Raw genomic sequence first — 15,503 nt, forward strand, 5'->3', positions numbered from 1 at the left:
GCTACTTATTTAAACCTCCACCTGCCTTGACCTCAGGTAACTCTACCCAGAGAGAGGTGTGCCTGGGTCTGGGTAGGAGAAAGGTAAGCCCTGGGGTGTGGTGGTGCTGTGTCTAGGTGGGTCCTCCCTCAGGCCTGGAGCCAGGTTTTATCTTACACCTAATGGGCCGTGCCTCTTTGAAGATGGTGTTTGTCTGCTGTACAAACCAACCTTATCTGATTACTACAACTGCAGGTCTGGGACTCCACACACAGATCTGATTACCCCACTAGCGCAGAGATGGAGCTGAGCCAGTCTAAAGCCTGCCCTGTTTGATTTGTCTGTAGGGAAAGACAATGGCAGCTGCATAAACCCCGAATCCCCACACTCTTTGTCTAGGTTTGATCTTGTCGCACACTTTGTCTACATCCCAAATGGGACCCTATTCCCTACATAGTGCACTCCTGGACAGGGCTCTGTTTAAAAGTAGTGCACTATATAAGGGATAGGGTGCCATTTCTTGGTTTGTTCTCCACAAACACTCTCGGTTTGTTCTCGACCTAGATACAGGAGGACAGGTGTATTTGTCCTGTTTGTGCACCCTGTCAGCCTATTACCAATTCAAGGCACGTTCATACTGTACCTGACAACAATGCCTTCAACCACAAATCCTCAGGCTTTGTCTAAAGCAACAGTTTTCCCAGCTTGTCTGACTGGCTAATACTGTGAGATGATGATATCCAACCCTGTTTAAATAGTTGAAAAGTGTTATGGTATTCTTTGAGTCAAGGATTATGTGTGATTTAGTAAGGTGTTAGAAGGGATATAATTTTACACCTGTCTGATAAACATAGATATTAGCCTGTCTATTAAACATAGATATCAGCCTGTCTGATAAACATAGATATCAGGTGTTTTGCTTGAACACAGTATACAGTAACAGATTTACCTCTTATTTAGCATGCTTTGAAAAGCTGTTCATGTATAATTTCCTTTTACAGTGTTTATTTAGATTAAATGAATGCATCAGATCAAATGAGTATTTGGCTGAGTTACTACAGTACTGTTTTATCAGATGGACACATTAGTTCTATGCAGAGGTATTTTTCATCCAGTATTAGCCTCTTCTCCTCCTTCTCTCTGCTTTCCTCCTCTCCTATCTTCCCATTTATCTGTGTCACTTTGAGATGAGAAACACCAGACCAGCCTAGAGGTGTGATCATCATCGTCATGGAAACAGGGTTTATGCCTGTGGCGATATCACCACCATTAAATTCATTAATGTATTCACCATGGCTGTGTCTGAAATGACATCCTATTCCCTGCGTAGTGTTCTGTATAGGGAATATGGTTCCATTTGGGACCGAGCCTATATCTAGTTCCTCTGTGAAGGACCAGGCTTCTACTGTTCAGTAGTCTGGAGAGATGGGTTGATTTGGTCCATTTTCACACACAAAAAAAATGAGTAAAGCGCTCATATAATTCATATAATTCAGAGCCAACAACTGCCACTCCAGTTTACCTCAAAGCTGTTTATTTTCCCAGAATGTACAGTAAATGAGCCCAGGGTCCTGCTCTTACTGTGAGGGCCGTTACGCTCAATCAACACCCTTCCTGTGTTTCTGGTTGTTTGAGTCAGCTGTGATGTTAGTTGACAGCAACTTCCCAAGAACCAGCCCTATTCACAGCACGCAAGGTACCGAGAGGGAGAGGGGGATAAAGAGAGAGAGAGAGGGATAAAGAGAGATAGAGAGAGGGATAAAGAGAGAGAGAGAAAGCGAGAGAAAGTGAGAGCGTGTGAGAGGAACAGAACAGTGTGGGGGAGATTGACTCTAGAGGAATCTGGGCTCAGGAAAATACTAATTGCAGACAGGCAGGCCTGAACTCCTCCAACTCCTCTACATTCACACACACAAACACAAACACACTCCTCTACCAGAGTCCACTACACTGCACCGGCTCCTTTCAATCAGACACAGAAATAGAGCTTTCAACCAGACACAGAAATAGAGCTTTCAATCAGACACAGAAATAGAGCTTTCAACCAGACACAGAAATAGAGCTTTCAACCAGACACAGAAATAAAGCTTTCAATCAGACACAGAAATAGAGCTTTCAACCAGACACAGAAATAGAGCTTTCAATCAGACACAGAAATAGAGCTTTCAATCAGACACAGAATTAGAGCTTTCAACCAGACACAGAAATAGAGCTTTCAATCAGACACAGAATTAGAGCTTTCAACCAGACACAGAAATAGAGCTTTCAATCAGACACAGAATTAGAGCTTTCAACCAGACACAGAAATAGAGCTTTCAACCAGACACAGAAATAGAGCTTTCAACCAGACACAGAATTAGCGCTTTCAATCAGACACAGAAATAGCTTTCAACCAGACACAGAAATAGAGCTTTCAACCAGACACAGAAATAGAGCTTTCAACCAGACACAGAAATAGAGCTTTCAACCAGACACAGAATTAGAGCTTTCAATCAGACACAGAAATAGCTTTCAACCAGACATAGAAATAGAGCTTTCAACCAGACACAGAAATAGAGCTTTCAACCAGACACAGAAATAGAGCTTTCAATCAGACACAGAAATAGCTTTCAACCAGACACAGAAATAGAGCTTTCAAACAGACACAGAAATAGAGCTTTCAACCAGACACAGAAATAGAGCTTTCAATCAGACACAGAAATAGAGCTTTCAACCAGACACAGAAATAGAGCTTTCAACCAGACACAGAAATAGAGCTTTCAACCAGACACAGAAATAGAGCTTTCAACCAGACACAGAAATAGAGCTTTCAATCAGACACAGAAATAGAGCTTTCAACCAGACACAGAATTAGAGCTTTCAATCAGACACAGAAATAGCTTTCAACCAGACACAGAAATAGAGCTTTCAACCAGACACAGAAATAGAGTGATGCCTTCAGGCTTCGAGTCTTTGCATTTACATTCTGTACATCTTACAGAGTAACATCCACTCAAATGTACTATGCTGTAATTCAGGTGCTTTAAGGGCTATAAATTACTAGTGTTGTGTTGTCATTTAGTTCTGTCCTCAGAAGCAATTGTAGTTGAAAGTGGGTTATTACAAATTCAACTCAATAATTACATCAGACTGAGCTGCGAAACTGACTGAAACATGATCCTGATGTTTAACATCTTCCTGTGTTTCCTCTCCTCCACAGCTCCAGTATTCTACTTCGGAGGCACAGACTACCGTGTGGATGAGAGTGATGGTTATGTGGAGGTCAAGGTGTATAGGACAGGCACTGACCTCTCTAAAACAGCCACAGTCACTGTACGCTCCAGGAAAACAGACCCTGTATCTGCTGAAGGTAGATACAATACAACACAACACAACACACTGTATGTCTATGACAGCACACTGTCTACTGAAGGTCAGTGTTCCTGTCCCTACAATACAACGCACTGCTCTCACACAGGGGACTGTACTACAATACACTGTCTTTGTGTTACAGCACACTGGCTTTAACACTGTATTTATAAAGAGCCATTTTGAGCTTAGGGAAGGTTAACCAGGTGGAACAATATGCTTTAGTCATCCTCAGGGTTTGTCTGTCTGTCACTCTGGTGGTGTGGAAGCAGAGAGAACGCCCAGAGTCCTCCTCAGGGTTTGTCTGTCTGTCACTCTGGTGGTGTGGAAGCAGAGAGAACGCCCAGAGCAACGCAGGCTGGATGTGTTGGGATGTTATATGACCTCTGGAATGTAAACAGTGCTCTGCTCAGCCCCAGCTATTGACCAGGACCCATAGCAGATAGGGTGCCATTTGGTATTTAACCCCAGTCTGGTAGCTGTTGGAAGGTGCAGAGGAGGGTAGGCCTTCAGGGATGGGAGGGACAGGGTTGGGTGGGACAAGGTTGGGTGGGACAAGATTGGGAGGGACAGGGTTGGGAGGGACAAAGTTGGGAGAGACAGGGTTAGGAAGGGACAGGGTTGGGAGGGACAAGGTTGGGAGGGACAAGGTTGGGAGGGACAGAGTTTGGGAGGGACAAGGTTGGGAGGGACACGGTTGGGAGGGACAGAGTTGGGAGGGACAGAGTTGGGAGGGACAAGGTTGGGAGGGACAGAGTTTGGGAGGGACAAGGTTGGGAGGGACAAGGTTGGGAGGGACAAGGTTGGGAGGGACAGAGTTGGGATGGACAGAGTTGGGAGGGACAAGGTTGGGAGGGACAAGGTTGGGAGGGACAGAGTTTGGAGGGACAAGGTTGGGAGGGACAGAGTTGGGAGGGACAAGGTTGGGAGGGACAGAGTTGGGAGGGACAGAGTTGGGAGGGACAAGGTTGGGAGGGACAAGGTTGGGAGGGACAGAGTTGGGAGGGACAAGGTTGGGAGGGACAAGGTTGGGAGGGACAGAGTTGGGAGGGACAGAGTTGGGAGGGACAAGGTTGGGAGGGACAAGGTTGGGAGGGACAGTGTTGGGAGGGACAAGGTTGGAAGGGACAAGGTTGGGATGGACAGAGTTGGGAGGGACAAGGTTGGGAGGGACAAGGTTTGGAGGGACAAGGTTGGGAGGGACAGAGTTGGGAGGGACAAGGTGGGGAGGGACAAGGTTGGGAGGGACAGAGTTGGGAGGGACAAGGTTGGGAGGGACAAGGTTGGGAGGGACAGGGTTGGGAGGGACAAGGTTGGGAGGCACAGAGTTGGGAGGGACAATGTTGGGAGGGACAGAGTTGGGAGGGACAAGGTTGGGAGGGACAAGGTTGGGAGGGACAAGGTTGGGAGGGACAGTGTTGGGAATAAATCTGGATTGAGTAAAGACAGAGGAATGTAGACTGAATCCCTCACACACTGGTGTATAAGTCTGGATAAAGAGAGTATCTATATATCTCCTGAAACTAAAACCTTCCCCCTGCCTGCAGCCTTCCTCTTATCTCCTGCCCCGAGCACTCCTCATTGTCACGCCCTGGCCTTAATTATCTTTGTTTTCTTTATTATTTTGGTTAGGTCAGGGTGTGACATGGGGGTTTTATGTGTTTTGACTAGTCTAGGGGTTTGTATGTTTATGGGGCTGTTTCCTGTCTAGGTAAATTGTATGTCTTTGGTTGCCTAGATTGGTTCTCAATTAGAGGCAGCTGTCTATCGTTGTCTCTAATTGGGAACCATATTTAGGCAGCCATATTCTTTGGATATGTTGTGGGTGATTGTTTCCTGTGTCAGTGTTTGTGCCACACAGGACTGTTTCGGTTAGGTCACGTTTAGTGTATTTGTGGTCAGGTTGAGTTTTTCTAATTAAAAAACCATGGACACTTACCACGCTGCGTATTGGTCCGATCCTTGTTTCACCTTTTCAGAGGAACAGGAGGAAATCTGCCGTGACACTCATCTTCCTCGCACTCTCTCTATCTCACTCCTCCTAACCCCTCACTCCTCTCTCTCTCCTCCCCTCCTCCCTCACTCCTCCCTTTCTCTCTCCCTCCCCACTGTCTCTCTTTCCCTCTCACTTCTTAATTATCTCTTCTCCATCTAAACTGCCATCCCAAGTAGACACACATACTGTAGCTTTATAAAGCAGTTCCAAGCAGAGGGACACACAAAGCTGGTTCAGAAACACATAGTTGGGTCTGTGGGTCAGACGTCCATAGCTACTGTAGGGTTGGAAGCAGTCGGGGGTAAAGGCCATGCCATTAACACCCTGCCTCTTCATAGCTCTGAGTGGATGAAGAACATGTCTACACCCTCCTGGTGACCTAGGGAGATATCTCCTAATCTCAGCTTGTTACCTGTATAAAAGACACCTGTCCACAGAGGCAATCAATCAATCAGATTCCAAACTCTCCACCATGGCCAAGACCAAGGAGCTCTCCAAGGATGTCAGGGACAATATTGTTGACCTACACAAGGCTGGAATGGGCTACAAGACCATCGCCAAGCAGCTTGGTGAGAAGGTGACAACAGTTGGTGCGAGTATTCGCAAATGGAAGAAACACAAAAGAACTGTCAATCTCCCTCGACCTGGGGCTCCATGCAAGATCTCACCTCGTGGAGTTGCAATGATCATGAGAACGGTGAGGAATCAGCCCAGAACTACACGGGAGGATCTTGTCAATGATCTCAAGGCAGCTGGGACCATAGTCACCAAGAAAACAATTGGTAACACGCTACGCCGTGAAGGACTGAAATCCTGCAGTGCCCGCAATGTCCCCCTGCTCAAGAAAGCACTTATATATGCCCGTCTGAAGTTTGCCAATGAACATCTGAATGATTCAGAGGACAACTAGGTGAAAGTGTTGCGATGAGACCAAAATGGAGCTCTTTGGCATCAACTCAACTCCCCGTGTTTGGAGGAGGAGGAATGCTGCCTATGACCCCAAGAATACCATCCCCACCGTCAAACGTGAAGGTGGAAACATGCTTTGGGGGTGTTTTTCTGCTAAGGGGATAGGACAACTTCAAACGTACAAAATCAGCAGGGGATCAAATACTTTTTTCCCTCACCGTATGTACTGTTGAGAGGAAGCAACATTTGATCAACATGTTGTGGTATTTCCTTTCATCTAACTCACCTCTACTGATGATACTCCTGTGAATTATAGAGTCATAGGAGATCTAGGCCCATATGTATCAAGTGTCTCAGAGTAGGAGTGCTCAGTCCCTCTCTCTCCTCTAGTGGATATTGACTGTTTCTCCTCTCCTCTAGCCGGTGTGGACTACGTCGGTATCAGCAGGAACCTGGACTTCGCCCCGGGGGTCAGCCAGCAGACATTCAGGGTTACCATCCTGGATGACCTGGGTCAGCCGGTGCTGGAGGGGACCGAGACATTCGAGCTGATCCTCCGCATGCCCATGAACGGCATCCTGGGAGAACCGGGGAAGGCCACCATCCTCATCAACGACTCCGTCTCTGACCGTGAGTGAATCGTGCTGATATACTGTGTCCCAAATGCCACCTTATTCCCTATGCAGTGCACTACTTTTAACCAGGGCCCATAGCATCTGGTCAAAATGAGTGCACTATATGGGGAAAAGGGTGCCATTCGGGACACAGTTCGAGTCACAACATATCTGACTGTGAGTGAACCTAGCTGATTTAGTCACCACGCATCTGATTTGTCAGAATGCATCTAATTATCAATGAACTATAAATATAGATTAAAACGGGCACTGGCATTTCATTCAGAAGTTGAGAAACATATCATACCTTGCTCTGACAAAACAGGGCATCTCCGAAACATACCAACACCAGTAAAGACGATTGAACAATGCTGCCAATTAAAACGTTGGTATTACATTACTGTAAGTGTCCATATAAATGCATTTATAAAGCCTTTATAAAGGCTTATAGTGCATTATAAGACAGTAGACAGTTATGAGCATTATGTCATGGTTATGATCAACACTGTTTCTCTATGCACTTGATCTAATGTAGATGATTTGTTGATGTGATTGTCCTCTAACAGTGCCCAAGGTGCAGTTCCATGATGCCATGTACATGGGGCATGAGAACTCCGGTCAGATCTCAGTCGTGGTGTATCGTAGTGGTGACATCAGTTACAGGTCAACGGTCCGCTGTTACACCAGACAGGGCACCGCTCAGGTCATGATGGACTTCAACGAACGACCCAACACAGACGCTTCCATCATCACCTTCCTACCAGGTAAAACTAAAAACTATTCTGTAAAACACTGGAAAAAAACAGGTAACACTGAAAACTATTCTGTAAAACACTGGAAAAAAACTGGTAACACACTGACACAAGGAACGTATCGTTTTTTTCAACAACTGGTTACCCCTTTTTGCTAATCTCTCTCAATCTCTCTCTCTCTCTCTCTCTCTCTCTCTCTCTCTTTTTCCTCCCATCTCCATCTCTCTATCCCTTCCCTCTCTTTCCAGGGGAGGTGGAGAAGCCGTGTGTTCTGTCCTTGGTTGATGACACGGAGCATGAGGAGGAGGAGGAGCTGAGGCTGGTGTTGGGGTCGCCCCGCAGTGAGTCTCCGTTCGGAGCATCCATCGGGAAACAGAATGAGACTCTGGTCAAGATCAAGGACGAGGCAGACAGTAAGACTGACTGACTCATAGATGTAATCATTTCATCTGTAGAAAATAAAAGTTGCTCACTCTATAATAGTCCCAGATACTTATTGCATTACTTCCCTTATTTTCTCAAGTTCATAATCTGCTAGTCTGCATCTTGTTCATTTGTTTTGGGGTGTGTGTCTTCAACTCATTCTACTCTGTGTGTCTGTTTGTAACATTGCTGAGTTCACACTGCTCCATGTCTGACTCTGTGACTCCCATCCATGTTATCCCCAGAGGCCATCATCAAGTTTGGGGAGACTAAGTTCAGCGTGAGTGAGCCTAGCGGGGCAGGTCAGGTGTCCATGGTGAAGATCCCAGTGCTGAGGGTAGGAGACACCTCCAAGGTGTCTGTGGTCCGCGTCCACACCAAGGATGGATCAGCCACCTCCGGAGAGGACTACCATCCTGTATCTGAAGGTGAGAAATGTCACAACCTCTCACATCAATACGGCCATGAGTTTTTCCAGACAGGGTGATCTGATTGGGATCCTGACCCTATGGAAATAATCCTCTTGATAAGGTAACTCGGTATCTGCAGTGTTTAGATGTTTCATCTCTAACTTAGAGCCGTGTTGTTGTTGTTTACCCCAGACATTGAGTTCAAGGAGGGTGACACAGAGCACTACATCGAGGTGGAGATCTTGTATGATGGAGTCAGAGAGATGAGAGAAGCATTCACTGTCCACCTGAAACCTGATGAGAACATGGTGGCTGAGACGCAGGTGAGGACTGGAACAATAACATCACATAGACTCAGCAATATGACGTTGACACAAGTAGCAGGATGCGCTTCACTTACCTTCAACGTGATAGCTGAGGGACAAGAACAAGAGAGAAGTTTAGTTGTTGCGTTAGTCGCCCCTGATACATCACTACCTTTAACAACACTTCTATGTTTGATCTGTTTTTGTTCTGTCTGTCCTCAGATGAATAAGGCCATTATCTACATAGAGGAGACCAACAGCATGGCGGACGTCACCTTCCCCTCCGTCCCCCAGGTGTTCTCCTTACTGCAGTATGACGACACCTCCAGGGCCAGAAATACCCCCTTGGTGGCAGGCTACCCCGTCGTCTGTGTCACGGTACGGAGAATGGTTTGTCAGGGACTTTTAACCTCCCAGTCCAGAGGTTCGTCCCAAATGGCACCCTATTCTCAGTTTAGTGCACTACATTTGGCCAGAGTCCCATGGGGAAGTGCACTATATAGGGAATAGGATACCTTTTAGGATGAAGGCCAAGGCATGAAGGCCAAGTTGTTTCTTTGGTTTAGGAATATGTCAATTAGGATTCAATTAGGATATTGAAGCACAGGTGAGTGATGTTGATGGACAATGCACATTTTCCCTTGGACTATATTACAGTATATTTTGCCTCATTCCCAAACACTGTCTCCTCTCTCCTCCCTCCCTCTCTCACTCCCTCCTCATTCCCTCCTCACTCCCTCCTCCCTCTCTCTCTCCCTCAGGCTTGTAACCCTAAGTACCCTGACTATGACAAAACTGGCTCCATCTGCACCAGCGAGCACATCAATGACACGCTGACCCGCTATCGATGGTTGGTCAGCGCTCCAACCAGCCTGGACGGGGTCACCAGCTCCATGAGAGAGGTGGACTTTGATACCTTCTTCTCCTCCTCCAAGATCATCACCTTGGACTCTGTCTATTTCCAGGTAGAGAACACATTATCAGTGAACTGAGTGTGAATTTGGACTGGCTCAGTCAAAGAAAAGACCTAAAGTGAATGATTGAGATGACTGTATTGATGTGATTGAGTTGACTGTATTGATGTGATTGAGATGACTGTATTGATGTGATTGAGATGACTGTATTGATGTGATTGAGATGACTGTATTGATGTGATTGAGAAGGCTGTATTGATGTGATTGAGACAGCTGTATTGATGTGATTGAGATGACTGTATTGATGTGATTGAGATGACTGTATTGATGTGATTGAGAAGGCTGTATTGATGTGATTGAGACAGCTGTATTGATGTGATTGAGATGACTGTATTGATGTGATTGAGATGACTGTATTGATGTGATTGAGAAGGCTGTATTGATGTGATTGAGACAGCTGTATTGATGTGATTGAGATGACTGTATTGATGTGATTGAGATGACTGTATTGATGTGATTGAGATGACTGTATTGATGTGATTGAGATGACTGTATTGATGTGATTGAGATGACTGTATTGATGTGATTGAGATGACTGTATTGATGTGATTGAGATGACTGTATTGATGTGATTGAGTTGACTGTATTGATGTGATTGAGATGACTGTATTGATGTGATTGAGTTGACTGTATTGATGTGATTGAGATGACTGTATTGATGTGATTGAGATGACTGTATTGATGTGATTGGGTTGACTGTATTGATGTGATTGAGATGACTGTATTGATGTGATTGAGTTGACTGTATTGATGTGATTGAGTTGACTGTATTGATGTGATTGAGATGACTGTATTGATGTGATTGAGTTGACTGTATTGATGTGATTGAGATGACTGTATTGATGTGATTGAGATGACTGTATTGATGTGATTGAGACAGCTGTATTGTTGTGATTGAGATGACTGTATTGATGTGATTGAGACAGCTGTATTGATGTGATTGAGATGACTGTATTGATGTGATTGAGATGACTGTATTGATGTGATTGAGATGACTGTATTGATGTGATTGAGTTGACTGTATTGATGTGATTGAGATGACTGTATTGATGTGATTGAGTTGACTGTATTGATGTGATTGAGATGACTGTATTGATGTGATTGAGACAGCTGTATTGATGTGATTGAGATGACTGTATTGATGTGATTGAGATGACTGTATTGATGTGATTGAGATGACTGTATTGATGTGATTGAGATGACTGTATTGATGTGATTGAGATGACTGTATTGATGTGATTGAGATGACTGTATTGTTGTGATTGAGATGACTGTATTGATGTGATTGAGATGACTGTATTGATGTGATTGAGATGACTGTATTGATGTGATTGAGATGACTGTATTGATGTGATTGAGTTGACTGTATTGTTGTGATTGAGATGACTGTATTGATGTGATTGAGATGACTGTATTGATGTGATTGAGATGACTGTATTGATGTGATTGAGATGACTGTATTGATGTGATTGAGATGACTGTATTGTTGTGATTGAGATGACTGTATTGATGTGATTGAGATGACTGTATTGATGTGATTGAGATGACTGTATTGATGTGATTGAGATGACTGTATTGATGTGATTGAGATGACTGTATTGATGTGATTGAGATGACTGTATTGATGTGATTGAGATGACTGTATTGATGTGATTGAGATGACTGTATTGTTGTGATTGAGATGACTGTATTGATGTGATTGAGATGACTGTATTGATGTGATTGAGATGACTGTATTGATGTGATTGAGACAGCTGTATTGATGTGATTGAGATGACTGTATTGATGTGATTGAGATGACTGTATTGATGTGATTGAGATGACTGTATTGATGTGATTGAGATGACTGTATTGTTGTGATTGAGATGACTGTATTGATGTGATTGAGATGACTGTATTGATGTGATTGAGATGACTGTATTGATGTGATTGAGATGACTGTATTGATGTGATTGAGATGACTGTATTGATGTGATTGAGATGACTGTATTGATGTGATTGAGATGACTGTATTGTTGTGATTGAGATGACTGTATTGATGTGATTGAGATGACTGTATTGATGTGATTGAGATGACTGTATTGTTGTGATTGAGATGACTGTATTGATGTGATTGAGAAGGCTGTATTGATGTGATTGAGATGACTGTATTGATGTGAGATGCCCACCACTACTAAGTGAATGATCCAGTTGACTGTGTTGATGTGATTGAGATGACTGTGTTGATGTGATTGAGATGACTGTATTGATGTGATTGAGATGACTGTATTGATGTGATTGAGAAGGCTGTATTGATGTGATTGAGAAGGCTGTATTGATGTGATTGAGATGACTGTATTGATGTGATTGAGATGACTGTATTGATGTGATTGAGAAGGCTGTATTGATGTGATTGAGATGACTGTATTGATGTGATTGAGATGACTGTATTGATGTGATTGAGAAGGCTGTATTGATGTGATTGAGATGACTGAATTGATGTGAGATGCCCACCACTACTAAGTGAATGATCCAGTTGACTGTATTGATGTGAGCTATGTGTGTCTCTCCCTCCAGGCTGGCTCTAGGGTGCAGTGTGCAGGCCGGGCTGTGAACTCTAACGGAGACGAGGGCCTGGAACTCAGCAGCTCCATAGTCTCCATCAGTATAGAGAACGGTATGTGCCAGCCTCGTGTGGTGGGTACAGTGGGCGCTGAGCCCTTCTCTGCCAAGCTACGCTACACCGGAGCAGAGGACCCAGACCACCCCAACCTCATCAAGATCACTGTCACCATGCCACACATAGATGGTGAGGAATACAGAGACTTCTCGTTTCTCTCTATTTCTCTTTCTCTCTTGCTCTATTTCTGACACTCTTTCTCTCTCTCTGTCATTCTTTCTCACTCTCTATTTCACTCTATCTCCCGCCCCTGCCTTTCTCTCTCCTAACCCCTTGTCTCTCCTCTCCTCTCTCCTCTCCTCTCCCAGGCATGCTCCCTGTGGTCTCCACCCGTCCTCTGTCTAACTTTGAGCTGACGTTGAGTCCTGATGGTACTCGTGTGGGGAACCACCGCTGTTCTAACCTGCTGGACTTCACCGAGGTCAAGACCCGCCACGGCTTCATTACAGACGCCACCAAGAACCCTGAGGTGATCGGGGAGACCTCTCCCTACCAGTACAGCGCCCCCCTAAGGGGATCCAGCATACTGCGCTTCTACAGGAACCTCAACCTAGAGGCTTGTCTATGGGAGTTCACTAGTTACTATGACATGTCTGAGCTACTGTCAGACTGTGGAGGGACCATCGGTACAGACGGACAGGTGAGAGAGCTGTGTGTGTGTGTGTGTGTGTGTGTGTGTGTGTGTGTGTGTGTGTGTGTGTGTGTGTGTGTGTGTGTGTGTGAGCGCCTGTGGGGGCACTATCAGAACAGACAGACAGGTGAGCTGCCCCATCCCACCAGACCCCTGACCAATTGCAAATAAGTAGGGGGAGAGGTGTCATGATGATTTCTTGGAAAGTGGTGTCATGATGATTTCTTGGGAAGTGGTGTCATGATGATTTCTTGGGAAGTGGTGTCATTATGATTTCTTGGGAAGTGGTGTCATGATGATTTCTTTGGAAGTGGTGTCATGATGATTTCTTGGGAAGTGGTGTCATGATGATTTCTTGGGAAGTGGTGTCATGGTGATTCATTTGGAAGTGGTGTCATGATGAATTCTTTGGAAGAGATGTTATGATGATTTCTTGGAAAGTGGTGTCATGAGGATTTCTTGGGAAGTGGTGTCATGATGAATTCTTTGGAAGAGATGTTGTGAAGATTTCTTGGGAAGAGATGTTGTGATGATTTCTTGGGAAGAGATGTTGTGATGATTTCTTGGGAAGAGATGTTGTGATGATTTCTTGGGAAGAGATGTTGTGAAGATTTCTTGGGAAGAGATGTTGTGATGATTTCTTGGGAAGAGATGTTGTGGTGATTTCTTGGAAAGAGATGTTGTGATGATTTCTTGGGAAGAGATGTTGTGATGATTTCTTGGGAAGAGATGTTGTGATGATTTCTTGGGAAGAGATGTTGTGATGATTTCTTGGGAAGAGATGTTGTGATGATTTCTTGGGAAGAGATGTTGTGATGATTTCTTGGGAAGAGATGTTGTGAAGATTTCTTGGGAAGAGATGTTGTGATGATTTCTTGGGAAGAGATGTTGTGATGATTTCTTGGGAAGAGATGTTGTGATGATTTCTTGCGAAGAGATGTTGTGATGATTTCTTGGGAAGAGATGTGATGATTTCTTGGGAAGAGATGTTGTGATGATTTCTTGGGAAGAGATGTTGTGATGATTTCTTGGGAAGAGATGTTGTGATGATTTCTTGGGAACAGATGTTGTGATTATTTCTTGGGAAGAGATGTCAGGATTTACTTGCTCAGTATTTGACCTCCAGTTCTTTCCTGTAACAGTTCTTGTAATTTTCCTATTCACCAACAGAATCCTTTACAGCCACATCTCTGTTACAGTGGGGCAAAAAATTATTTAGTCAGCCACAAATTGTGCAAGTTCTCCCACTTAAAAAGATGAGAGAGGCCTGTAATTTTCATCATATGTACACTTCAACTATGACAGACAAAATGAGAAAAAAAATCCAGAAAATCACATTGTAGGATTTTTTATGAATTTATTTGCAAATTATGGTGGAAAATAAGTATTTGGTCACCTACAAACAAGCAAGATGTCTGGCTCTCACAGACCTGTAACTTCTTCTTTAAGAGGCTCCTCTGTCCTCCACTCATTACCTGTATTAATGGCACCTGTTTGAACTTGTTAGCAGTATAAAAGACACCTGTCCACAACCTCAAACCGTCACACTGCAAACTCCACTATGGCCAAGACCAAAGAGCTGTCAAAGGACACCAGAAACAAAATTGTAGACCTGCACCAGGCTAGGAATCTGCAATAGGTAAGCAGCTTGGTTTGAAGAAATCAATTGTGGGAGCAATTATTAGGAAATGAAAGACATACAAGACCTCTGATAATCTCCCTCGATCTGGGGCTCCACGCAAGATCTCACCCCGTGGGGTCAAAATGATCACAAGAACGGTGAGCAAAAATCCCAGAACCACACGGGGGGACCTAGTGAATGACCTGCAGAGAGCTGGGACCAAAGTAACAAAGCCTACCATCAGTAACACACTACGCCGCCAGGGACTCAAATCCTGCAGTGCCAGACGTGTCCCCCTGCTTAAGTCAGTACATGTCCAGGCCTGTCTGAGGTTTGCTAGAGAGCATTTGGATGATCCAGAAGAAGATTGGGAGAAAGTCATATGGTCAGATGAAACCAAAATATAACTTTTTGGTAAAAACACAACTCGCCGTGTTTGGAGGACAAAGAATGCTGAGTTGCATCCAAAGTACACCATACCTACTGTGAAGCATGGGGTTGGAAACATCATACTTTGGGCCTGTTCTTCTGCAAAGGGACCAGGACGACTGATCCGTGTAAAGGAAAGAATGAATGGGACCATGTATCGTGAGATTTTGAGTGAAAACCTCCTTCCATCAGCAAGGGCATTGAAGATGAAACGTGGCTGGGTCTTTCAGCGTGACAATGATCCCAAACACACCGCCCGGGCAACGAAGGAGTGGCTTCGTAAGAAGCATTTCAAGGTCCTGGAGTGGCCTAGCCAGTCTCCAGATCTCAACCCCATAGAAAATCTTTGGAGGGAGTTGAAAGTCCGTGTTGCCCAGCAACAGCCCCAAAAAATCACTGCTCTAGAGGAGATCTGCATGGAGGAATGGGCCAAAATACCAGCAACAGTGTGTG

General features: G+C 44.6%; 1 protein-coding gene across 1 annotated transcript in view; it reads left to right on the forward strand.

Moving 5' to 3' along the window:
- LOC110507114 (FRAS1-related extracellular matrix protein 2) overlaps nt 1-15,503 on the forward strand; it is a 114,550-nt gene that overhangs the window by 83,365 nt on the left and 15,682 nt on the right. Inside the window, exons 9-18 of the mRNA XM_036964988.2 lie at nt 3,179-3,328; nt 6,653-6,862; nt 7,413-7,610; nt 7,847-8,011; nt 8,267-8,449; nt 8,624-8,754; nt 8,959-9,114; nt 9,498-9,701; nt 12,267-12,498; nt 12,678-13,009. Of these exons, the coding sequence (XP_036820883.2) occupies nt 3,179-3,328; nt 6,653-6,862; nt 7,413-7,610; nt 7,847-8,011; nt 8,267-8,449; nt 8,624-8,754; nt 8,959-9,114; nt 9,498-9,701; nt 12,267-12,498; nt 12,678-13,009 (1,961 nt within the window). The remainder of the gene's footprint in view (nt 1-3,178; nt 3,329-6,652; nt 6,863-7,412; nt 7,611-7,846; nt 8,012-8,266; nt 8,450-8,623; nt 8,755-8,958; nt 9,115-9,497; nt 9,702-12,266; nt 12,499-12,677; nt 13,010-15,503) is intronic.

The sequence above is a fragment of the Oncorhynchus mykiss genome, chromosome 27 (genome assembly GCF_057628025.1).
Source record: "Oncorhynchus mykiss isolate SJ-2025 chromosome 27, ASM5762802v1, whole genome shotgun sequence".
Classification (NCBI taxonomy): Eukaryota; Metazoa; Chordata; class Actinopteri; order Salmoniformes; family Salmonidae; genus Oncorhynchus; species Oncorhynchus mykiss.